This window comes from Geotrypetes seraphini, chromosome 4 (genome assembly GCF_902459505.1).
Source record: "Geotrypetes seraphini chromosome 4, aGeoSer1.1, whole genome shotgun sequence".
In the NCBI taxonomy this organism is placed as follows: domain Eukaryota; kingdom Metazoa; phylum Chordata; class Amphibia; order Gymnophiona; family Dermophiidae; genus Geotrypetes; species Geotrypetes seraphini.
The window spans coordinates 206,380,882-206,408,211 of NC_047087.1; the positions used below are offsets into that span (position 1 = coordinate 206,380,882).

Here is a 27,330-nt window from a genome sequence, read left to right on the forward strand (position 1 = left end):
TGACCAGGATCCTCTGCAGCATCGAAAGCCTCTGAGTAGATAATACCCCCCCCCAAAAAAAAAAATAAAAAAAATCAATAAAGATTAAACTTGAACAGAACAGACAGGCTCCCTGCTCTTCACTTGTACAGAGTAAGACTGAAGGGAGGTGCTAATCACAGAGTGATGGAAGGTGGAGAATGAAAACAAACAGTGGACTCTCTACAACCCTCACAACTAGTAGGGGTCCCTGCTTGAAAGAGCTTACAATCTAATTATGACAGACACACTGGACAAAAATGGTGAATAAACATGTAGTTTATGTATGGAAATATTAAGGGATGAAAAGATAGAGAGGGTCAGGGACTACAGAGGAATGATAGAAAAATATGGTGCTTTAAAAGTCAGAGATTAGCATGCACTAAAAAATTTTTTTTATTTTTAGTGTTCAATTAATTTTTAATGGTATTTAAAGGAAATCATACATCTATGAATCATAATAAAAGGAGGCCGTTAATGTATGTGATTACTTCATTTCCATCAAAGAACTGATAGTGGCCCATACACAAAGCCAATATTCACGTATATGATCACATTAGTATAGTGAATGAATTAGAGTGCCAACCTCTTTTTGACACAGAGGGAGCATGTTAGGGTAGAGAGTGGATGTGCCAACACTGATCAGTTGAGGAACGAGCCCTTACCATATACAGAACACGTGTTGATAAGTACTCAAACGCTAATTTGCTAAGGCCGCTTTTTCTCCATACCTTTGTAAAAGGAATCCCTAGTCTGGCACCTGGATGTCCCTGTACTCTAATGAGAGAGACTCCATCTGTCTCTGGTTCTTCAACAACTACAGTTCTAGCCTCCTGAAGGATCAGGAGCTAGTTTTGGAAATCAAACACAAGTCTTTTGCAAAGCAGTAGACCATATCCCCACTGAGCTGTCTATATTTACATGCATTTCCTTCATAACGTGAAAGTGCAAGGTGACATCTGCTGGGTAAAGATGTCCCACAATTTTAAGGCTTGCAAAGAAGGACAGCACAATTGGAAAAAGATGGCTAAATATCACTTAAGGAAACAATATACCACATGGTCACTGTGAAAGGGCTGGCAAATCATCTAATTCTCATCACCCTGTTGAGTGTAACAATCACTGGTATGGGAATGCCTATTAAGGTAATAACTTTTCTAGCTCTACAGCTTCAGTATGCATACCACATTTCTATAGCAATTTCATCGGTTAAACTGAAGTAATTAAAAACACACAGCAGTCACAGAAACCATCACTGCTCCAAGGTTAAGTGTAATCAACTGTATTTATTTTCCTTGCCATCCGGGATCCAGTACAGCTAGAAAACTGAACAGCAGTTTAACATAGAATATCTGAAACTCTATTATTCTCTTAAATAAAAATAAAATTCTGCTGTTAAGGGCTACAGTAACACTCATTCTCAAAAAAACCCCCCTCATTTTGGATGTTTTTTTTTGGAATGGACATTTCCTTGCTGCTACGTTCAGCGTTTAGGGGCTTAGGCAAAAAGGGGACTTAGACGTTTTTTTTATTATGCCCCTCCATGCCTCTAACTATCTTTTGAGAATCATAGAAATATGATGGCAGATAAAGGCCAAATGGCCCATCCAGTCTGCCCATCTGAAGTAATCATTATCTCTTTCTCTTTCTAAGAGATCCCACGTGCCTATTACACTCTTTTTAAAATTCAGACAGAGTCTCTGTCTCCATCACTTCTTCAGGGAGACTGTTCCATGCATCTACCACTCTTTCTGTAAAAAATTATTTCCAAAGATTACCCCTGAGCCTATCACCTCTTAACTTCATCCAATGCCCTTTCATTCCAGAGCTTCCTTTCAAATGAAAGAGACTTAACTTATGTGCATTTACATCATGTAGGTATTTAAACATCTCTCAAGAATACTAATAGAAATAACAAAATATAAATTCAAAATTAGTAAGAAAAATGTTATTAGCCAAGTGGTGGGGGTACCCCTGAAACATCATTTAAATTCGATGGAGAAAAAGCCTCAACTATTCATAATATGCAGACGGCAACCCAATGAGTTTTTTAGCCATTCTAATTCTGTATCACAGGCAAAAAAACTCCACAAATTCTCAAAATGTAATTTTTCAAAATGGGACAAATCCCACCACTGTGCACAGGAAACAGAGGAAAAAGAACAAGAGACACAGTTCACTTATCTTCATCGATGTCCATAATTAGCATATCATGCTCAGTCCAGCGAATCGATCTACCTGCTATAGCAAACTTAACGTTGGAATGAAGATAAGGAACTAGCTGTTAACATCCAACAAGGCTCTTGTTTCACCAACCAGTGGCTACATCAGGGAAGTTCCCGTTCTCCCGTTCTCTCCTGCTCCATTCATTTTCTTACTAATTTTGAATTTAAACATCTCTTTCATATCTCCCTTCTCCTGTCTTTTGTCCAAAATATACATAACGAGATCTTTAAGTCTGTTCCCATATGCGTTATGATGAAGATCATGCACCATTTTAGTAGGCTTCCTCTGGACTGACTCCATCCTTTTTATATCTTTTTGAAGGTGCAATCTCCTCAATTGTACATAATATTCTAAATGAGGTCTCACCAGACTCTTATACAGGGGAATCAATACCTCCTTTTTCCTACTGGCCATACCTCTTCCTATGCACCCTAGCATCCTTCTAGCTTTCACCGTCACCTTTTCAACCTGTTTGGCCATCTTAAGATCATCACACCCAAGTCCTGCTCTTCTGTCATGCACATAAGTTCTTCACCCACTAAACTGTACCATTCCTTTGGGATTTTGCAGCCCATATGCATGACCTTGCATTTCCTAGCATTAAATTTTAGTTTCCAAATTTCAGACTATTCTTCAAGCTTCGCTAGGTCTTTCTTCATGTTATTCACACCATTTGAGATGTCTACTCTATTACAGATTTTGGTATCATCTGCAAAGAGGCAAATCTTACCTGACAACCCTTCAGCAATATCGCTTATAAAAATGTTAAAAAGAACAGGCCCAAGAACAGAACCTTGAGGCACACCACTGGTAACATCCCTTTCCTTAGAGCGACCACCATTGACCACTACCCTCTGTCACCTTCCACTCAACCAGTTTCTAACCCAGCCCATCATTTTGGGGTCCATCTCAAGGGCACTCAGTTTATTTATTAGACATCTGTGTGGAACACTGTCAAAGGCTTTGCTAAAATCTAACTACACCACATCTAGTGCACTCCCTCTATTCAATTATCTGGTCACCCAGTCAAAGAAATTGATCAGATTTGTCTGACAAGACCTACCGCTAGTGGCTCTATGTTGCTTTTGGTCCTGTAATCCACCAGATTCTAAAAACTTTACTTTTCTCTGTTTTAAAAGCATTTCCATTAATTTGCTTACCAAAGAAATCAGACTTACTGGCTTGTAATTCCCTTCTTCTTCCTTACTTACATTTTTGTGTAAAGGGATCACATCTGCCCTCCGGTACTACTCCTGACTCGAGAAGCATTGAAAAGGTCAGTCAATGGAGCCACCAGAACTTCCGTAAGTTCCTTCAGCACCTTCAGATGTACACCATCCGGCTTCATCGCTTTGTCTACCTTTAATTTAGCTAGCTCCTCATAAACAAATTCCACTAAAAATCATCCTGTCAGCTGCAGACCTCAGCCTGCTTGTCCTTCACACAAGCAGAGCTTGGCCCTTAGCAACAAAAGAGATGAAAAGTTTATGAAAATACTGGAAAAAAGAAATAAGCAGAGCAGATCAGAAAGACTCCTTCTAGCTCATGTGGAGAATGAAAAAAACTGAAGGGTGCAGCACAGCCCTCTGGTAAAGTCTGAGAGATTAAAAATCTGGAGTGGATTGCTTCTGCATGGCTTGCAAGCACTGGGATATTACCCGTCCGTCCAGAATGACACACCTATTGCAGTAGAAATGAACACTTATTTTGAGGCCCCTGGGGAAAATTGGTATAAATTCCATCCCTGAACATACCTACAAGTGGGTCACATAAAACTACTTCCTTTCTTCTCAACACTCAAACTTTTATGTGAATATCTCCTGAGGTAATTTTATGAGTTCTTTTAGTGCATAAAAAAATCCTTTAAGTATGAAATTTAATTTATAAAATTACCTCCTTCAGGCCTATACATGGCACCTATTGAGCAGGACTGTGTGGCAATGCCAGAAGCATACCCTGACACACTATATCAGGGATGCAGTAATTCAGGCCTCAAGTGCTGTAAACAGGCCAGGTTTTCAGGAGATCCCTTAGGAATATACATGAGACAGATTTTTCATACAATAGAGGTTGTTTCATGCATAGTCACTAGGGATCTCCTCAAAACCAGGCCTGTTTGCAGCACTCAAGGCCTGAATCCTGAATCCCTGCTTTGTTTGCTTTCATTATGTTTCCACTGTTTGGTTTCAGGGGTTTTGTGAGCATTAGGCATTTTTTAAATATTTACTGTAGAGGAAAACTTTAGTGTTTTCAGAAAACCAATCATTTTGTGACAGATGCTGTAGGGTACCTGTTGTGGGCTTTAATAAACCTGCTTACAAAAACTGTATTTATAAATCTGAAAAAAACACTTGAGGCATAATCTGATATACTATTAAGATGCTATTTACCAGTTTCCCTGCTTTGAACAAAATGTTTGTAAAGTAAATCATGTCCAGCTTATGATTATGAAACAATATCCTCCCATCTTTCAAACGCTCCTTCTCTATACATCCAATATAATAGTAATATTTTACTCTGTATGTACTCTTTAAAAATCAAGACGAGTTGATCTACTTTACTTTCATTTCCTATACACTTTTACAAGGGAAACCAATAATACTTGTTCAAAAAAAGTAGGCACAGGATACGAAACCCCTTGCTGTCATATTTAAGAAGTACTTGTTTGTTTTGAGGATAAAGTAGAAATATGGAATGTTAGGTCACATAAGAAAGTATTAGTTCAAAGGTTAGGGGGATGATTAAAGCACCAAAGACTAAATTAAATGCCAGTATAGTAAAACTTTGGTTTACGAGCATAATTCATTCCGAAAACATGCTTGTAATCCAAAACACTTATATATCAAAGCAAATTTCCCCATAAGAAATAATGGAAACTCAGACGATTTGTTCCACAACTCAAAAGCTTTAATACAAAATTCTGTATGTACTGGTATTGCAAGACATTGCTTGTATAGCCAGTTAAAATTAAATAAAATGTTTTTTACTTGTCTTGCAAAACAATTGCAAACCAAGTTACTTGCAATCCAAGGTTTCACTGTATTTGTGTTTATAAATTTGGCTCTTCTATTGCCACCTGGCGAATGCAATCTATTTAGTTCAAGCCTAATATCCAGCAGACCTAAACAAAGGTCCTGATTCTATAAAAGATGCAATTAGATTGGCATGCCTAGCTGATCTAGGCACCTAACTTACTCCCCCCCCCCCCTTTTACAAAACCATATTGTGATTTTTAGCACCAGCTGCGGTGGTAACAGCTCTGACACTCAAAGGAATTCTATGAGCGTCGGAGCTGTTACCGCCGCATCCAGTGCTATAACCCACGCTACGGTTTTATAAAAGGGTGGGGGGGTAGTTGTTTTTTTTTAATGGCTTAAACTACACTGATAATTGAAATCACCATTAAAAAATAATTAAAAATAATTGGCCAGTAGGTGCCTAACTCGGTAGGTGTCTACTAGCAAGTAGGCATGGTTGGGGCAGATTCGAGTGTGAATTGATTTAGGCACTGTAGATTAGAGAATGACACGGTGAAAAAATTGGTCCCCGTCACCGCCCCGTCCCCGTCTCACCATCCTCTGCACCGCCCCGTCACCGCCATTCCCTTCACCGCCCCGTCACCGCCACTGCCACCCCATTCACCACCCCGTCACCGCCACTGCAACCCCATTCACCGCCCCGTCACCGTCACCGCTGCATACATAAAAGCCTCAAACGGGTACGATTTTATATACTTTTCTTTATTTACGTATAAAGGAAACATTCTTTAAAACTTAGTTAAATATTAGTTAATAACTATACAAAAACAAACACGACATGTACTTTTAATGCTTACAATGTTAGCCTACATGGTAAGTAGACGCGGCCGCTGTACCTAATCGCGGCAAAGATCTCCCTGCCGTGATTAGCATAGTGACCGCGGCTACGGCTGCAAGTCTCCCCTCCCCCCAGCGATCACGGCAGGAGGGCACCCAACCCCTCCTGTAGACCCCCCCAACGGCCCTCCCGACAATCGCAACAGAAGGGTACCCAACCCCTCCTGCCGGTCCTCCCAATGGCCTCCCCTAAGATCGCCGGCAGGAGGGTACCCAACCCCTCCTGCTGGACCCCCCCCCCAACGAACCCTCCCACCCCGGAACCCCCTTAGTCTTACTTTCCAAGTTGGACCGGACGGCTCCTCACACGTATGGCCAGCAGGCTTGCCTCCGTCCAAATGAGGCGGGCCCGCCCCTACCCTGCCCAACCCACAGGATCCTAGGGCCTGATTGGTCTAGGCACCTAAAGCCACTCCCGCTATAGGAGGGGCCTTAGGTGCTTGGGCCAATCAGGCCCTAGGATCCTGTGGGTTAGGCAGGGGAGGGGAGGGGCGGGCCCGCCTCATTTGGACGGAGGCAGGCCTGCTGGCCAGACGAGCGAGGAGCTGTCCGGTCCAACTTGGAAAGTAAGACTAAGGGTGGTGTTTCGGGATGGCGGGGTTTGTTGGGGGAGGGTCCGGCAGGAGGGGTTGGGCACCCTCCTATTGGCGATATAGGGGGCCGTTGGGGGGGCCGGCAGGAGGGGTTGGGCACCCTCCTACCAGTGATCATAGGGGGGCTGTTGGGGAGCTGGCAGGAGGGGTTGGATATCCTCCTGCTGCGATCGTCGGGGGGGCTGTTGGGGTAGGCAGGAGGGGATGGGTACCCTCCTGCCGCGATCGTTGGGGGGGGCTGGTTCTGTCGGCATGAAGGGCTGAGCACCTTTCTGCCGGCGATCGTCAGGGGGGGGGGCGGGTTCTATTGGCAGGAAGGGTTGATCTGACAAATGAGGAGCACGGTGAAACACAGGTAAATAGCGGTTCCTAGAAGGGGGTACATTGGCCTGCGGGGACAAATCTTTTCACCGTTTTTGCGGGCGGTGAAAACTTTTGTCCCCGTGTCTGCGGCGATTTGGCTTTGGAGTCTCCATAACCCGCAGCCAAACCGCAGCCACGCCGCAGCTCCCTGCGGGGATCGCTCCCCGTGTCATTCTCTACTGTAGATGCTAAGAAAATCCTGGCCTAAATGTCAGTGCACCTAAGGATTTAGGCCCAAATTCTGTAATCAGCACCTAATGTTAGGCATCTATTTTAGAGGCATCCAACTTGATAAGCGCCTATCTAAATTGAATAATAAGCTCAATTAAGCTTTTTAATTAGCAATAATTGAAACGTAGACGCCTATCAAGAAAGAGCGATTCTGTAATAAGGCACCTCTAAAAATTTAGGTGGCCTTCAAAAAAAAAAAGGCGCTATGCACGTTAGGCATGGGCGTGGCTACGCGTTAGGCACCTTGTTGCAGAATCCCTGCTCTTAAGCGTGCTTAAACGCTCGCAAGGCCACCTTTTAGTTGTGCCTAGAGTTGGTCTATTTATTGGGCACCTCCAAAATAGGTGTCAAACAGCGTGATTCATTAAACACCACACAATTTTGCTTGAATTGCACTGAACGGTGCCTATTTTGGTGCCTAACTTTTGGGCGCTTCTTATAGAATATGGGGCTCAATGTCTACCAGCACCTAAGACTGCATAGGCGCCACTAGGCACAATTCTATAAACGGCACCTAGCGGATGATTGACAGCCGTGTCTAATGGCAATGAGTTAGGTGCTGTTTACAGAATCAGGCCCTAAAGGCCATATTCTATAAATTATGCCATGAGCTATGTGCTGGTAGGCGTCTAGATTGTGCCTACCGAAGTCTAATTTAATTGTTTGAATTGGCTTTAATCAGCACAGTAACTGACCAATTAAAAATGTATTTTAAAAAATAGGCACAGGCATCGCATCTACAGCATAGTGTCTAGCAGCGCCTAAGGTCAAAGTAGGTGAAGTTAGGGGCGGAGATGATCTTAGGCGCTGCTCTACAGCATGGTGTCTAGCAGCGCCTAAGGTCAAAGTAGGTGAGGTTAGGGGCGGAGATGATCTTAGGCGCTGCTACGCGCAATTCACCATAAAACTTAGGCACCAGTAATGTAGGCCTTTAAAACTCTGGCCTACATTACTAGCACTTAAGTTTTTTCTTAAGCACTGGTAGCCTAGAGTGGTGCATAAGCGGCTGGCGCTGTTTTTCTAGGTGCGGGCCTATTTAGGGGCTGTTTACTGAATTCAGGCCTAAATATATAATGGGTCTACCGCTGCATTTGGTGCTAAAAACCACGCTAAGGTTTTGTAAAAGGGGGGGGGGGGGTGCTAGGTTGTTGGGTTTTTTTAATTGGCGTAAACAACACTAATAATTGAAATCACCATTAATAAACCAATTAAAAATAATTAGCCAGATGTTGACTTGTGGGCTTGATCCACATTATGGTCTCACATTATCACCATTGTCTCTGAGCACTTTTGTATTATAACAGTCACTGTATGCTAAAAAATATATATAAAGAACAAATATTTCTTGGATGCTGGTCCTTCCAGAGTTAACATCTCTTTTTCTCCTCTCTATTCTTCTTCCCTCCATCGCTTCTGTTTTTTCCCTCTTGGTATTCTTAACGATTTAAATATTTCAACTTTGAATATAAAATAAATCAGATTTTTTTTTTTTTGGGGGGGGGGACAGTGTGAAAAGATTGAAAACGAAGTAGCTCCTCACAACTGTTCCCCTAGCAAATTATGTCTACAACAAATGCAACCTACCAAGAAATTTATTAGAAAATCTCAAATATAAGAAATTACAATTATCAAGAGCATGCATCATCATTAAAGCACATCACATCTGCTTAACATGAATCAACATATTAATATAGCTGTTTAACACAATGTTAACCCATTCTAGTAAATAAGCTATTAAAGAGCAAATGTACTAAAGAGCAAAAACTCACATAAGTGCAAAGCCTGTGCAGTGAATGCAGAGGGTGTGTCCAAGATCTGCTCATCATTTCATAGGCACCAACATGATTGAGGGGGCGCCAAACGCAGCACAAATTGTCCCTCCCTAGATACTGGGAAGGAGCTACCTGGTATTGGGGATACTGAGCACCTACTAGCACCCAAAGAGCTGGCTGCTATATTGCATTTACAGAACTTAGCACATGGGTACTGTATTACCTGTAGTAGCAGATAGTGCACTGCGCTATCTGGCACAACATGTAATATGAATTTATTTAGCCGGCTCAATAAATACAACAAAAAACTGCCACAGTTACTCAACAATCTGACTCCCCCTTCTGCAGATCCCCATAAATATCCCCCCATCTTTTACAAACCCCCCCAAAGTTTTACCCAATCCTATCTCTACCTTGAATAACAACCCTGCATCTGATCTGATCCCCCTTGAATAAACTAAACTAAACTAAACCTTAGGTTTTTATACCGCGCCATCTCCATGGTCATGGAGCTCGGCACGGTTTACAGGGATTGTAATAAGAAAGGAACTCCAGGGAAAGGGCTAGATGAAGATCGGAGGGAAGAAGAGTGTTAGAGAGCTAGGATGTCAGAGAGGGGGAGAAGTTAGATTTTAGAGAAAAGCCAGGTTTTCAGATGTTTGCGGAAGATGTTTGTGGAGAGCACTCAGGTTCCGAAGGGGGGAGGTGAGGTTATTCCAGAGCTCGGTGAATCTGAAGAGGAGGGAAGTCCCCAGTTTTCCTGGGTGGGAAATGCCTTTTAGTGAGGGGAAGGATAGTTTCAATTTTTGGGTAGGTCCGGAGGTACTAAGATTCGAGGAATTCCAGGAAAGAGGAATTAGTGGAGGAAGGATGCCGTGGAGGATCTTGAAGGTTAGACTGATGCATTTGAAGTGGACTCTGGAAGTTATCGGAAGCCAGTGAAGCTTGGAAAGGAGTGGTGAGACGTGGTCGAATTTACTTTTAGAAAAGATAAGCTTGGCCGAGGCATTTTGGATCCGCTGGAGTCTGTGGAGGTTTTTCTTCGTTAGGCATATGAAGATGGAATTGCAATAGTCCAGTCTGGAGAGGATGATGGATTGGACGAGAACGGCAAAATGTTTTTGATGGAAACAGGATCTTACTGACCTCAGTATGTGAAGGCTGAAATAGTATTTTTTTACCAGGGAGTTGAGGTGGTCGTTGAAGGACAGTGTGGAATCAATGATGACGCCCAGGACCTTGCTGGAGAATTCGAGCTGCAGAGAGGAGCCGGAAGGCAGTGGGATTGAGGGGGGTAGCTGAGCTAATTTTGGGCCAAGCCAAAGTAGTTTTGTCTTGGATTCATTCAATTTCATTTGGACGGAGTGGGCCCAAGATTGGAGGTTTGAGATACAGGAGGATATGTTCAATGGGAGATCGGTGAGGTTCGAGTCGGTCTCAAGAAGGACAAGGATGTCATCAGCATAGGTGTAAATTGTTTCAAGGGGGGATAGATGGAGGAGTTTTAAGGAGGACATATAAATGTTGAAGAGGATAGGAGAAAGAGGTGAACCTTGCGGGACTCCACAGATTGGTGTCCAGGGGGAGGAAGAGGTACCATTCATGTTGACAATGTAGGAGCGGGAACGAAGGAATTTTGAGAACCATTCAAGGACAGTGGAGGTGATGCCAATCTCGGAAAGTTGGTAAAGTAGAATGTTGTGATGAACAACATCGAAAGCGGCAGAGAGGTCAAATTGCAAGAGGACAGCGAACTTGTTGCGGGAGTGAAGTTGTTGGACCTTGGAGATTAGGGAGGTCAGTAGGGATTCGGTGCTGAAATTGGGACGAAAGCCGTATTGTTAGGGTAAGAGGATGGAGAATTTCTCTAGGTAGGATGAGAGTTGAGTCGATATGATGGACTCGAGCATCTTGGTTAGGAGAGGGATATTTGTTATTGGGCGATAGCTGGATGAAGTGGAAAGGTCGAGGTCGGGTATCCAACTGATTTTAATCCCCCCAAAATGAGGATTGGATTGGGGGTTGTTATTCAAGGGGGATCAGATCAGGGAGGGGCATCTTTCAGGGTCTGATCAAATCAAATGGAGGTGCTTATTTGAGAGGGGGGCTCAAATTGGGGTGAACTGTAGATTGGATCAGGTTGGAAATCTTCAGAGGGAGTAGAAGTGAGGATATTTTGCCCTGGTGTAGCCATGCTATGAAATTGCTATAAGTGTTAAGTGAACTGTGCTATCAGCAATCATTACAACTAGCATGTAGTACTAGCTGTCACATAGCCCCATCATGCCTGCACACTATCCCTACCCATATTAAGCATGCTAAGTATGTTTTAATGGTTGTTTATATTTATTTATGGATAGAGTTACAAGATTTTACTCACATAACCCATGGCCACACCCCCAGGCCCGCCCAGTTCTGTTTGGCCCTACCCCAGTCTGCCTAAGCCACGTCCTGTTCCACACACATCACGTCCCGTTCCATGCATGTCATGCCCTGTTCTGCCCCATCCCCGCCCTCTCAACCTGTTTTGCTCAGAGCCACATTGGGAGGGCATCTACGCATGTGCAGGTGGGACGTGATGATGTCACACACATGCACGCATATGTGTGACATCACTGTGTTGCATTTGCGCATGCGCAGGTGCCTTCCAGATGTGGCTCCCAAGCTAGTAGCTTTTCAAAACCTGGACAAAGTGCTGGGTTTTGAAAAGCTGTCCAGACACCTGGACATGTCCTCTAAAAAAGAGGACATTTCCGGGTAAATCCGGACTAGAGAATGACACGGTGACAAAATTCATCACCGTCCCCGTCCCCGCGGATAACCACGGGAAACCATCTTCATGTCATTCTTTAAGGAGAGAGGGAAGAATCAAGAGTATGAATGGCCACAACCACTGACCCACAAGCTTTGCTTTGAAGAATGCTGGTGTAGAAGGACTGAGGTTGAAATAGACACTAGAAAATGACATGGGATTATTTCCCGCGGGTATCCGCGGGGACAGGAACGGTGACAAATTTTGTCACCCTGTCATTCTCTAATCCGGACATCCGGACTACTAATAGGATTAGAGTGGTTTACAAATTTTCAATCCAAAAAGTTAGAAAATTAAAAGAGAACTCCATAAAAAGATAGGACAGTTCTTTCTCATGCTCTCAAGAGATAGCATTCAGTCTTACACACAGTACTTCTATATCTTATCTATACTGATTTTCTACCAGGGACACACCACTGCCCTTCTAAACAGAGACTTTAAGTCTAGGGGGACTGATTCTATAAACAATGTCTAAACCGGCTGGTGCCTAGTAAAATGATGCTGGCCGCGTGTCAATCACAGGTGCCGTTTACAGAATCAGGGCTAGTGGCACCTATATAAAAACTTAAGGCTCCTGAAATGTAGGTGAGGGTTTTAAAGGCCTACATTTCAGGTACCTAAGGCTTTGGAGAATTCTGCTTTGCAGCACCTAAGTCATACTCCGCCCAAATAAATGCCCACTTAGGCGTTAGGCGCCAATAAGCCCGTAAGTAGTTTACGATCTGAGGGATGTATGAGGCTTGTCAATGACAAGGAACTTAGGAATCACCATAAGAGAATTGGTAATATGGTGTTTTCAGCAGTAGGTGTTCAGCTCTGGAACTCCCTTCCTGGAGTCATGAGACAGTGGAAAGATCGAGTATGTTTCAGGAAACAACTGAAAACTCAATTGTTCGTTGATGCATTTATGTAACATGGATTGACTGTATTTTGTTATAAGTTAGCATCATATTGCCTCAATGGGTTAATGAAGGGATGTTGAAAGATAAGTAAGAATTTTCATTTTACTGTTCTGCTAAGTAGATACTATTTGGTTGATGTACTTATGGTTTGTCATTATAATATGTATGTCGCTTCGATTGTAAGCGGTTTACAAATCTTTTAAAAATATTAAATAAATAGGCACTAAGCGATAGATGCCTATCTTTTACAGAATCACCCAATTATTATTATTATATTTATTTATTTTTTAACCAATTATTGAGGCTATTAAGGGCATTTTGCCAATTAAGCTAGGGACCTTTTATAAAATCAGCCCCTAAAAGCCAGTTTAAATAAATGTGTTTTAAGTAAGGCTTTAAATTTCTTATAGCAGTCCTCTACCCGAATCTCTTTTGGCAGACTATTGAACAGCATGGGAGCCCTCTCTATAGTAGTAGCCCAATATGCTTTTGAAAAATGAGGTGATAACATTCTGAAATCTTGCAGTGATCTAAAATATTTTGAAGGCATATAAAAGGATGTCCATCTACTTAGGTACCAAGGTTCTTGTTCCCATAGTGATCTGTGTGCTATACACAGAATTTTAAATTTACTTTTGAATTGTATTGGCAGCCAATGATACTTCACAAATAATGGGGTTACACAATCAAAATAGGCATATGTTTCCCAAAAGTCTAATCACCGTTCTGCAGCATCTATACCCGCTTATTGAGGGACTGCACTAACATCTAACACAGGGGTGTCCAACTTGGCCCTCGCCAGGTCAGGTTTTCAGGATTTCCCAAATGAATATGCATGAGATTTATTTGCATATAATAGAAGCAGTGCATGCAAATAGATCTCATGCAAATTCATTGGGAAAATCCTGAAAACCTGACTGGATTGCGTTGGACAACCTTGATCTATCACATGGTAAAACCCACACTAGTTACTTAACACAGTTTAGAAAATACATCTTTGAATGATTTAGTAAAACCAGGGTTATATAAAATTTTAACTAACACTGATGATTTGTATGATGTCACATAAGAGCACAACAGCTAGGAGAATCAACCTAACTCTCTAACACCCCCCCCCACACACACACTTTTATGAAGCCATGTTACGGTTTAGTGCCGGTTGCAGCAGTAAAAGCTCCGACGCTCATAGAATTCTTGAGCGTCGGAGCTAATACCACTGCAGCCGGCGATAAAAAGGCCTAATGCAACTTCATAAAAGAGGGCCTAAGGGCTAGATTCACTAAGGGCATGGATCGGATCTGATCTGTGAGGGATATGATCCGATCCGTGTCCGGGGGGCTGATTCACAAATCGCCCTCATGCAAATGAGGGCGATCGGAATCATGCCCCCAACTGAACATCCACGGGCTTAAACTGTGGGGAAGGCAATCGGGGCAGAGTGCTGGAAAGTCGGGGGGAGAGAGCAGGAGATTTGGGCAAACAGAGCTGGAAAGTTGGAGGCTGAGAGCAGGAGATCGGGGTAGAGAGCAGAGAAGCAGGGCAGAGAGCAGGGCGGCAGAAGGCAGGGCAGTCGGAAAGGACCTGAGCGACTGGTCCTCAGCAGTCGCTTATTTTTGGATCGGTCAGCCCAGTTGGTGTCCCTCATTTTGTTTAGTGAATCATTGCCTGCCTACATTTGCATGCTGTTCCCCCTCATTTGCATGCACGGATCGGAGGATGAACAGGACAGAGGTTAGTGAATCGGGTCAGAGGGAAATCGGGTCGCAAACCGATCGGTACACAATCGGTTTGCTTAGTGAATCTAGCCCTAAGTTTGCAACTCTTTTCCTTTCTCCATCATTTGCTAAGCAGTCATAATAATTTGGTGGGAACCTGATAATAAATGTGCTTATCATACTGAAAGGACTCTTTTTGAATGCAGCTCTGTAAAATTACCATGAAACAAAAAAGAACCAACAAGTGCAATCTATTAATCCCTGCTTACCTTTTTGATGCCTTCGGAGGGGCTGGACACACAATTATCATCTCCATTGTTCTTACTTATTGTTCTCCAGAGCTCAGCAAATGTGCTATCCTGTTCCAAAGGGTTTGTTCCCTTTGCTTTGAAGTATTCATAGACAGATGAATCCTTGACTGTGCCGTAAGACATGTCCATTTGTTTGGCAAGGTCTTGAAATGTTCTGCAATCAAAGAGATAATGAAATACTAATGCCATGTTAGATGAAGAGTGCACTTGCTAATTAAATAAGCTTGGTTCCATTATTTTCTTCCAAAGAAACATAACAGCTAGTAAGAATCAATATAATTTGTATAGTTTTTTGCTTTGGTATAAATGGAAGCAAAGTGACACTTTATTAAAGTTGGAAGTATTTTTTTTTTTAAGAATGGAATAAAGAGTAGATACCCTTATTAATAAATCAAGTGAAATAAGTAACTGAAAATTTGAACTAGAATTTTTAACAGAGCTGTAGCATAGTGTGTTAACATTAGGGCCTGGATTCTGTATAGGGCGGCCACCAATCGTATGTCAATCACATGATGACACTCTATAGAGAATCATGCCTCTGTGAAAGATAGACACCAGAAATGTAGGCCAGGGTTTTCTGGGCCTACATTTCCGGTGCCTATCTATGTCATGAATTGTGCCTATGTTGGCGCTTTAGGGAACCTAATGCCACTTCTGGTGTTACCATTGTCCATAGTGGTATTAAGCGCCATAAAGCACCTATGTAGGTGCAATTCTGTCAGGACAGATGCGATTCAGTATAGGACACCCGTGTGCGATTCTCATAAGCTGCTCAGGCAGCTGCTGAGACCGGTGTCCTATACAGAATCAGGCCCTGATTTTTCTTTGTAGAATAGACACCACATAGAACTGGAGATGTCAGTGCCACATTTAATATTACATTACATTAGTAATTTCTATTCCGCTGTTACCTTGTGGTTCAAGGCGGATTACATAAAGGATCTATCTGGCCATTTCCAGAGGAATTATAGAATAGATAGGTTGGTTCGAAGAGATGAGGTGGCTCTTGTGGCGTTAGGTTGTTTTAGAGAGTAGAGATGGCGTTAGGTTGGTTTCAATTGTTGGGTATCAGGGTTTTTTGAAATACAGTGGTACCTCGGTTTACAAGTGCACCGGTTTGCGAGTGTTTTGCAAGACGAGCAAAACATTCGCAAAATCGGCACCTCGGAAACCGAGCGCGCTTCAATTTGCGAGTGCCCCCCCTGCAAACCGGCACCCTCCCCCCCGCGATCCGGCACCCCCCCCCCCCCGCCGCCATCGGGCACCCTCCCGCCGCGACCTGAGGTCCCCCCAACCCATCCGAACCCTCTTCTTACTTTTCTGTAGCCTCCGCAGTGGCACCGGCACCAGCATGTTCTGTGCGTGGTGCCGGTGCCTGAAGATCTGCTTCCTGTGCAAGGCCTGAGAGTTCACGTCGAACGTGAACTCTCAAGGCCCAGCACAGGAAGCAGATCTTCAGGCACCGGCACCACGCACAGGACATGCTGGTGCCGGTACCGCTGTGGAGGCTACAGAAAAGTAAGAAGAGGGTTCGGGTGGGTTGGGGGGGACCTCAGGTCGCGGGGGGGGCCTTCGGGGGGAGCAATGCCGGTTCTCGTGGGGGGAGAGCAGCGCTGCTGGCCTCAGGGGGGGATGGGAGGAAGGTGGAGGATGGAAACATATCAAAGCAAGTTTCCCTTACTTCCTATGGGGAAACTTGCTTTGATATATGAGCATTTTGGATTACGAGCATGCTCCTGGAACGGATTATGCTCGTAATCCAAGGTACCACTGTAGTATGGTTTTTATTTCTTTTCTAAATGTTCTGTAGTCTGGGGTCGTTATCAACATGTGAGAAGGTAGACATGTTCTAATTAGAAGGTTTTTGCTCAAACATGGAGAAAAAAGGGGAATGAGTTCCCCAAAAAACCTCACCACCCAATCATTGCTTTACCTTCAGGTGAACATTAAATTACTATTGTGTAAAGTATCAAAAAAATAGACATGAACTTATCTTGTTAAATAATGTTCTTTGTTAAATAATATTTGAGACCAAAAAACATTATTTAACAAGATAAGTTCATGTCTATTTTTTTATGCTTTGCACAATAGTAATTTAATGTTCACCTGAAGGTAAAGCAATGATTGGGTGGTGAGGTTTTTTGGGGAACTCATTCCCGTTTTTCCTCCATGTCTCTGACCATGATCTTCTAATTAGAACAAGTCATATGAACATAAGTTTAATTCATTTTTTATTTTAATATTTTACAGGTTAAAGCAGGGTAGTCAATTCCGGTCCTCGAGAGCCACAGGCAAGTCAGGTTTTCAGGATATCCAGAATTAATATGTATGAGATGGATTTGCATGCAATGCCTCCTTGAGATGCAAATCTATCTCATGCATCTTTATTGTGGATATCCTGAAAACCTGACCTGCCTGTGGCTTTCAAGGACTGGAATTGCCTACACCTAGATTAGAGTCACATACCTAACCTTTTTATCAGTGATTCTCCATTTCCTCAATTGACTTATTGGGAATTACAGGCCGGTTAGTCTGACCTCAGTAGTGAGTAAACTAATGGAGAATAGTGAGATTTCTAGAATCAAATGAACTGCAGGCCCGAGGCAGCATGGTTTTTGTCCTGTCAGTCAAATTTGATTAATTTCTTTGACAGCCTGAACAAACAGTTGGTCAGGAGGGATGCTTGATATAGTATACTTGGACTTTAGCAAGTGCTGCACAAGTGATTGATAAATAAACTGAATGAATGCAGTATGGGCCCTAAAGTGACAAACTGGATTAAAAGCTGATTAAGTGGATGGAACCAAAGGTTAGTGATAAATGGAATGTGTTCAGAGGATAAGGTTGACGTTAGCATGTTGCAGTCCTTGGACCGGCTCTATTTAGCATCTTTGTAAGTGATATTGTGGAAGGACTGTGGCAAAATTTGTCTTTTTTGTAGATGAAACCAAGCTCTGTAATAGGGTGGACACCCTGGAGGGTGTGGATAACATGAGGCAGGATATGGCAAAGCTTGAAGAATGATGTGGTAATTGGCAACTAAAATCTAATGCTAAAAATGAAGGGTCATGCACTTGGGCTGCAAAAATCTAGTAGAATGGTATGGTATAGGAAGCAAAGTACTCCTGTGCAAGGAAGAACAGGATTTGGGGTGACTGTGTCTGATGATCTCAGGGTGGCAAATAAGTAGAAAAGGTGATGGTCAAAGTCAGGAAGATGCTTGGGTGCATAAGGAGAAGAATGGTCAGTAGGAAAAGGGAGGTGATAATGCCATTGTATAAATCTCTGATGAGGCCCCATTTGGAATATTGTGCTCAATTTTGGAGACAGCACCTTCAGAAAGATATAAACCTGATGGAGTCAGTCCAGAGGGCTGCTACAAAATTGGTTAATGGTCTTTGACATAAATTACATGGGGACAGACCTAGAGACCTTAATATGTATACTCTGGAAGAAATATAGGAGAGAGGAGACATGATAGAGATGTTTAAATATCTCCATGGCATTAATGTACAGGAGGTGAGTCTTTTTCAAATGAAGGAAAACTCCAAAAGGAGAGGGCATAGGATGAAGTTAAGAGGTGATAGGCTCAGGAACAATGTAAGAAAATTGTACTTCTTTACAGAAAGGGTGATAGATGCATGGAATGGACTCCTGATAGAGATGGTAGAGATGAAGACTGTATCTGAATTCAAGATAGCATAGGACAGGCATGTGGTATCTGTTATGGAGAGGAGATAGTAGATGTTATGGATGGGCCAGTCGGCCTTTATATGTTATCATGTTTCTATAAAACCTGAAAATCAAGGTTCATTTCACTATCTAGATTGAGTTGGATATGCTATGGCCCTGTGAGAACTAGCCTTCTGTATAAAAAAATTGATTCACCACCTACTGTTAATTCATGTAAATGACCTAGAAAACCTCGCCATTCCCCCCCCCCCCAATAGCCCATAAATTTTAATAATGCAAAAAAATACCTGCTGGCTTATAGGGATGATGTGTTAGACATGGTGGGATCTGCATCAACAGTATTCTACATGCAGTTGAGAATGAGCCATAGCTCAGGCTTCTTGGGCAAATACAGTCATTTTTACTGATGCTAAGCAGTAGGCACAAGAGCTGTCTTAGGAATCATGACTGGGTTGGTGGGTTTGAGAGACCCCTCCCCCTGCTTCTCAGATCACAGAGTGCGCTGGCCCCCCTTCCTCATTACACTATGCAACCTTTGACCAAAATGTTCACTTACCCCTGATCTAGGAACTTGAACTATTGGCACTGTAAATCACTATGAACAAAGGGTAATTGATAGTTAGCTAACACCATTCCGAATAGCAATTCTGGTGGACCAGAAGAAAGTAGGATCATTCCTTTCCTATGAGAGGTTGTATGGAGAATCCAACCATAGACTAAAGGTGGCTAAGGTGGCATACAAAGCTAGTATGACAGATTTTGGAGGAATGCATGATGGGGATGGAGGGGAATTTACATGGGAGAGGAAGACAATGCTTTGACTCAAGGCTATCTGTGTTAAAAGATCAGGTTTCTGACACTCACATTCCGATAAAGGTAATAGATACATTTATGACTTTTGCTACTGAAGTTCGATATCTGGGTGTAGTTTTGGACTCACAGAAGTCGTTTAAAGCACATATACAAGCAGTGATTTAAAAAAGACCTATTTTAAATTGAGATTATTGAGTAATCTAAGATCCTATCTTTCAGGTAATGATTGCAAGCATGTTCTTCAGGCTGTAGTGCTGTCTAGTCTTGATTATTGTAATATAGTGTTTCTGGGGATTTCAGCTGCTGCTGCATTGCATGCTTTGCAACTCATTCAGAACTATATAATTTGTGCATTATTTAGAATACTGTGTTACACTTTATTGGTTGAAGATAGAGTGCAGAGTACAATATAAACTATTGTTACTAGTCTATTTGAGTATGCATCAACTAGCACCAAAATATTTAATAGATTGTGTAATTTCTTATGTGCCTCTCTGTGCGTTACACTGTGCTGGAAACCATGATTTGGTGGTGCCAAGACAAAGAGAACTGTGCCTGGAAGTAGTAAGATCGGGCGTGTTTTCATGTGTAGGCCCTGTTGAATGGAACAAACTTTCAGTTTATATTAGACAGCAGCGAGACTTATGTATTTTTAAGAAATTGCTGAAGCGACGTTTGTTCTGTAAGATGAAATACGGCTATTAATGCCCATGTACTATGAGATATGATTTTTTATATGTTTTGTAGTTTGTAATATTTATTGTGGATGTGATGATGTAATCCACCTTGTTAAAGTCAGACTATAAATAATAAACCATAAACTATCTCTACCCTGAAAGCTTTGGTATACATATTACCCTGAACGTGCTGTCAGAGAAAGTTAAACATACATCTTGAGGTTTAGTTAAATTTCTAAAGTTTTTTGTGAATTACACACTTGTTGCGATCCATGTTAAATCTTTATTTAGATTCATGAGCAGCTTTACATATATTTGCATGATATAGAGCTCACTAATTATTTCAACATGTCCCACCATTTTTTATCATCACACGTTAAAGCGTTTTTAACCTATGTTAACACATTAGCAGTGCTTAGTTAATCGCCTGCTTTAAGCTTTAATTGAATTATGTTATAGTATAGTTGGAAGTAGTTTGTTTACGTTGCTGATAGTATCATCGTTAGTCTTCCTCATTTCCTGTTTGTACTCTCAAAGTCTTCATTATCCCAAACAGATTAAAGTAAAAATGAATTCCAGGGTATTAACTGATCTGTGACTCTCTCCCTGCAATCACAATGGAGACACATCAGCATGTATTATTTATAATTATATATACAGTATGCCATTTCCAGCACACTGATTATAGTAGCTGTCATTTCTTGCTGTAACATAAAGCAGAACTACTTCATTATAAGAAGTTATTATCATCCATAATGAGATTCATTTAAAGTCCTTTACACTGAAATTTCAATGGATGCCTTTGTAATGTGATGTATTTTATATTCAAAACACATATGAGTATACTATAGTGATCTAATTTCTGACCAGACGCTGTACTGTATGATTCTATAAAAAGATCAGATAAATCAGTACATTCTTTAAAAAGAAAACAAAGTAAAACATTTCATTTTTTCACATGATGGGGGGAGGGGGGGTGCATGTTTTAGAAAACAAGATGGTTGTCTATTTCATAGATTGTCAATTAAATACACTAATAATAATAATAATAACTTTATTCTTCTATACCACCATAATCTTGCGACTTCTAGGCAGTTTACAACTGAAGAGAGCTGGACAATCAGCGATTTACAGTATCCAGATAGAGAAATTACAGTATACAGAATCTTAGAAATGCAGCAATTACAGTATACAGTATCTTAGAAATACAGCAATTTTAATATAAAGTTTATTTAGAAATTCAGAGAGGTCCTTTTTGATAAAGTGGTGAATTGTTTAGAATTTATTGGTTTGTTAATTATATTATTTACTGCAGATGAAATGTGAGAAATAAAAGACAATATTGTATCCAGTTAACCGTGATTTGGCTCTGGCATCTTCTCACTACTGTGCCCCGACCTCTGTTTCATCAGAGGCAGGCCCGCAATAGAGAAGCGTGCCAGGATAGCGTATATGATTAGTGACATTCTATGGGTCGCAAATTAAGGTAGATCATGAGGTGGGATAGAGAAGAGCTGGGGCAGAGAGAGCGCACAAGAAGACAGAGAGGGAGAAGGAAAGGAGGGAGAAATGTCACACTCGAGAGAACGGGTGAGGAGAGAGAAAAAGTGTGCAGGAGGCAGAAAGTGTTAGATTCATAGAGAAAGAGGGAGAGATGTTGGGTAGGGAAGGCAGAAAGGAGGGAAGGAGAAATGTCACATTCAGTAGAAGGGGTAGAGGGCAGAGATTGAATAGTTAGACTCATGGAGGGAGAGATATTTGTTGGGGGAGGAAATGATTACCAGAAGATAGGAAGCATGCAGGAGGCAGAGAGAAAGAAAGAAATGTTGGTTTGGGACAGGGGCCATAAAGGAGGAAGGGAGAGGAGATGTTACACTAGGAGAAAGGAGAGATGACTTAAGGAAGGGAGAGATGTCAAGATTCCAGAGAAGGGATAGAAGGAGGGAGAGAGAGATGTAAGACCAGGGAATGGAAGGAAAGTAGAAGAGAGAGATATGCCAGACTGTGGGGAAGGAGAGGAGAGAGGTGCCAGACTGAGGGAAGGAGAAGAGAAATATGCCAGACTGTGAGAAGGAAAGGAGGCAGATGTGAGACCAAAGGAACGAGAGGAGAGACCACAGGAAGGGGGAAGGAAGAAGAGAGAAATGCCAGGCTGTGGGAAGGAAAGGAGAAAGATATCAGACCATAGGAGGCTGGAAGGGGGAAAACAGATGTCAGACCATGGGGGAGTGAGAGGTTGGTGCACAGGGATGGATGGGAAGGGGAGAGAGAGGGAGGAGATGATGCAGAGCAATGGGTGTGGAAGGGAAGAGAAATAGAAGAAATGCTTCTTTTGGATAGATGGAATAAAAGAGAAGAAAGAGGGAGGAGATGGTACACATAGTTAGATAGGAAAGGAAGAAAAGACATGGAAAAGTAGATAGATTTTGAGAAGAAAGCATAGAAATGGAAGAAAGTTGAATATTAAAAGTGAATGCCAATGATAGATGTAAAGTCAAAAAGAAACAAAAAATTTCCAGTCACAGCAACAAAACATAGAAAATGAAGTCCCAACAGTTCTCCAACCAGGAAAGTTGAGAGTGATTGAAGTAAGAATGTCTTTATTTATATAAATGAATTGTGTCACGAATTTTTAAATATAGTTGATCTGACATGGACCGTGTCTCAGTGCCTGCCTCAGTGGTCAAATGCACAATGCAACTCGGAGTTAAGTATAAATACGTATTAAAAGATGCCGTCAATGCAAGGTGGGAACAAAAATAAGTAAATGACATACCTTTAATTGTGTGATTAATCAAGTTTAACTGTAATTAAAAAATTTAAGCAAAATATAGTCCAAAATAAATTAAATAAAAATAATGAAAAGATAAGAAATACAAAATATAGATTGACAAATTAAAGAATCTAAACCAGCTTCTAGAATAGCTATAAAAACTTTACAGTTTTAAGAGCCTACTTCAGAAATGCAGCCCTACTCTTTTTGTTTTAAAATTTGAAGGGTGTTTTTATTGTAACCATGGGTTACAAAAATAAGTTTGAAATAGAAGTTTTTATTTTGAAGTGAAAAGTTTTGTTTGTTAGCTGGGTAATTTAATGCTGTATTTGCCTGCCTGAGAGTGAGAATTCTGGAATGTTTATGTCTGCATCAGCTCTGATGAGATCACGTAGCAGTGAGCAGGGCAGGTCAGGATTCTATAACTGACAGGGAGAGAAAAAAAGTTGGGAAGAGTTCAGTTTGAAAGAAAGTTTGGTCTGAGGTTTGTTTGAGATTAGTTTAAAATACATCAGGGTTGGAAAAGTTAGGCAATTTTAATTATTTTAATTATTTTTTCTTTTCTATGGGTAGTTAGAGAAAATTAAAGCAACAAACATATTTTTCAGGGTTTTGCTCCCTTTGATTTCTTTAAGTTAAGAAGTAGGTTTGCTGTTGATCAAAACGGAATTCCAAAAGAAGAAAAAAAGAAGCGCTGGCCCAACGGCGGTGTAAAATAAACAACGGAGTCCTGTGAGAAAATCTACATTTGAAATCTGTGAGAAAACTCTTTTGAAAGGACTAAATTCTATGATGAAAAGTTTATTTGGGATTTTATGTTAAAGTTATTTGGATATATATCTTTTAGAATCTATATAATAAAACCGTAGGCGGCGCATGCGCATTCTTATCGGCGTGCTTCCATGATCCGTATGTCCGTGGCCGCCAAGAGTGCAGCATGCCCCGCGCTTACTACGGCCCCACGCGCAGCTGAGTTCGGCACGGCGGTTTCCCCAGATAGGGGAAGTCGAACATCTCACTCCCGACGCGCAGCTGAGTTCGGCACGGCGGTTTCCCCAAATAGGGGAAGTCGAAAAACTCACTCCCGGCTCTCCTCGGCACGGCGGTTTCCCCAGATAGGGGAAGCCGAACAGCTCACTCCCGCCTCATGGTCCTGCCGCCGCTCCTGTTCACAGCGGCCTGCACGTCAATGACTCTCCCCCCCCCCCATCCTCCCGCAACAGCCGCTACCGCTCATGTTCAAAGCGGCCTGCTGAGGTTCGCGGCCGGCTGTAGCATTTAAGGCTTTCACAACATTTTTTCCAGATTTCCAGTACTGACCACAGTGGACAAGGTCAGGAAATATTTTGGAGGGATCCAACAGGTTCCTAGGGAGTCTATGCCTCCTCTGATTAGGCTTTTCTGCATCAAGATGGATGGGCAAATGTAGGCAGATAAGGAGAGAAACTATCACCTGATAGTCTAGACTTGTCAGCATTTCATGAAAGCTCAGGAAGAAATTTAATACCATGATTCTGATAATGATCTGCACCTTACAGATTGATTCTAATTGGGCATTAATATAATCTAATCTATATATAATCTATATATAATCTATATCGCTCTATGCTTAATCAGGTTCAAGGTGACTTACGACTCAAGAGAATTATGGTGAGATGTACATGTAACAAATAGTGGCACCAATTAGCTGAATACTATCCCTAACTGGGTCTTTAATACACCTCCTTAGATCTTAAAGTCTCAAATTCTGAATGATGACTTCTTATTTATGTATTCCACCGAAGCTCCTCAGTGAGCCACACTTAAACTCTCAACAAGAGAGCCTGTGTGGTGACTATCCTCATCAGAGCTTAAAGATCGGTGTTTTCTCTGTATCTAATTTATTTTTATAAAGTTTATTTTATGCAATTTTGAATTACTTAATTAAAGTGCCAGTGCTTATTCTTAAAATCAGTTTTATAAATATATTCATAAATTAAAACTTAGCTTAAGAATCATTGCTATTTCATTCCCCACCGACGCGTTTCATTCTTCTTCAGGGTCGGGGAAAGTACTGCAAAAAACAATACCTATTAGGTTCCCATTATCTACTAAGTCTACAAATACACCTTATTATAAGTTATAAACTATGCACTGGCTTACCAGAAATGTTCAAGCTGTCAGCATTTAGCTTAAGCCAACCAAAATCATGCCGGGATTATTAACATGGCCAAGGTATTTTAAGCAGAGGTAAAGAACCCTCAACATACCCATGTAGGGGGCCCATCCACCAATCAAACGGCTGGAAAAATCATCCAATCAGGGACTGGAAAGAATCAGCCAATCAGAGGCTGGAAAAATCGTAGCTTTTACAATGACACTCCCACAAACAGCTATGCAGCTAATGTCATCCATTCACTTGTTTCATTTAAACCCTGAGGTATTTGTAGACTTAGTAGATAATGGGAACCTAATAGGTATTGTTTTTTGCAGTACTTTCCCCGACCCTGAAGAAGAATGAAAAGCGTCGGTGGGGAATGAAACAGCAATGATCCTTAAGCTAAGTTTCAATTTATGAATATATTTATAAAACTGATTTTAAGAATAAGCACTGGCACTTTAATTAAGTAATTCAAAATTGCATAAAATAAACTTTATAAAAATAAATTAGATACAGAGAAAACACCAATCTTTAAGCTCTGATGAGGATAGTCACCACAGAGGCTCTCTTGTTGAGCGTTTAAGTGTGGCTCACTGAGGAGCTTCGGTGGAATACATAAATAAGAAGTCATCATTCAGAATTTGAGACTTTAAGATCTAAGGAGGTGTATTAAAGACCCAGTTAGGAGATGTACATGTGGTACCCTTTATGTGAAGTTCACTGCAGTGCCCTCTAAGGTGCCCCACTGCTCTGTTGACATGTCTATATGGTCAGTACATCAAAATGTTGACCCCCCTCCCACGTCTAAATGGTCTGCATTTCAACATTTCTAAGCTGGATGCTTCTGTGGTCAAAAATGGGGTATAAAGTTGGATGTTCTTTTGGCCTAGACATCCCAGCAATTTTCAAAGACAATTTACAACTGGAGAGGATCAAATATGTTTAGGGATATAGCAGAGGATTGTATTGTTGATAGAAGTACAGCAGTGGAATGCAGGAAAAAATATATTATTGGAGATTCTGGAGAAAGTGATCAGAGGATCTAAACATGGGGAGTTAAGAAGTGACATTAGGAATATGGAGCACAGGTACGGAGTATTGTCAGGCTGAGGTACATCAATAATGATTGTCGATGTAGATGTTCTAGAAGAGGAGAACTGTTAGTTTTTTTCTGGAATATGTAGCAGCATGGTTCAGTCTTGATGAGTTTTAGAAGGTTGTTCCATGTCATTTGTATTTAATACCTTTGGGAGATAGTAGAATTAGTAATTGGGGTTTCAGTTTTCTGGTTGATGTTAACCAGGAGTTGTTGAAGAGTTTTATGAGAGGTTCAGTAGAGTTTGCATATAGAATCTGGAACATTATATAAGATAGTTTGAAGGTAATGTGTGCATTAATAGGAACCCAGTGGAGGGTCTTCTAATAATGAGATGGAGTCAATTTTTTTCAATTTGAAAATCAGTCTAATCACTGTGTTTTGTATTAGTTGTAGTTTGTGCATGAGTTGATGCCTGCATAGAGAAAGTCGCAATAGTCCAATTGGGATAAAAACCAGCATTTATGTCAGTACAGAAAAGTGCTAGTCATGGAAAAAGGATCTGATTAGTCTCAGCCGTCTCATACTAAAGAAGATTTTTTTTTTCCATAGGTTGGAGATTTGAAGGTTCATAAGAAAAGGTTGAAATCAAGTATGACTCCAAGTACTTTAGAAGATTTGTCAATATCTAGAGGGGTTCCTCACTATAGAGTGATAGTTGTGGGGACAGTGTGTGAGGGATTGTTAAACCAAAACACTTTGGTTTTTGTGGTAATTAATTTGAGTTTGTTGAGTGTAGCCCGGTTTTATATTTTGTCTATGCCATTCTATATTGTCTGGGTGATATCAGGAGAGTCATTTTTTAATGGAAATGAGGAGGCGGCTGCTTTGGTTCTCAAAAGTAGTAGCTGAGAAGGTAAGGAATAAGAGGTTAGTTTTCATAAACTACAAAAGAAAGGCAAAAATATCTGGAAAAGTTAAGAGAGGCTGGTCGTGTAGTCAGGAAAGCAAAGATACAAATAGAAGAATAAAATAGCTGACATAGTAAAATGGGGAGACAAGACATTTTTTTAGATATCAGTGATAAGAAGCAGTGTAAAAGTGGCACTGTGAGACTCAAAAGTGAAGTGGAGAAATATGTAGAAGCTGATAAAGAAAAGGCTGAATTGCTTAACAAATATTTATGTTCTGTGTTAACAGCTGAAGTACCAGGAGCGGGTCCACAGAAGACAAACACAAATATGAATGGAGTAGTGGTAGACCCTGATCAATTTTCAGAGGGTTGTGTTCATGAGGAGCTAGCTAAATTAAGGGTAGAAAAAGCGATGGTGTATATCCGAGAGTGCTGAAGGAACTTAGAGAAGTTTTGGTAGCTCCGCT

General features: G+C 41.4%; 1 protein-coding gene across 8 annotated transcripts in view; it reads right to left on the minus strand.

Moving 5' to 3' along the window:
• The window catches only part of GRID1 (glutamate ionotropic receptor delta type subunit 1), a 1,864,061-nt gene that overhangs the window by 137,372 nt on the left and 1,699,359 nt on the right, over nucleotides 1-27,330 (minus strand). For all 8 annotated transcript variants that reach the window (XM_033941939.1, XM_033941936.1, XM_033941932.1 and 5 more), the window contains one exon: nucleotides 14,777-14,972. In XM_033941939.1, the coding sequence (XP_033797830.1) occupies nucleotides 14,777-14,972 (196 nt within the window). The remainder of the gene's footprint in view (nucleotides 1-14,776; nucleotides 14,973-27,330) is intronic.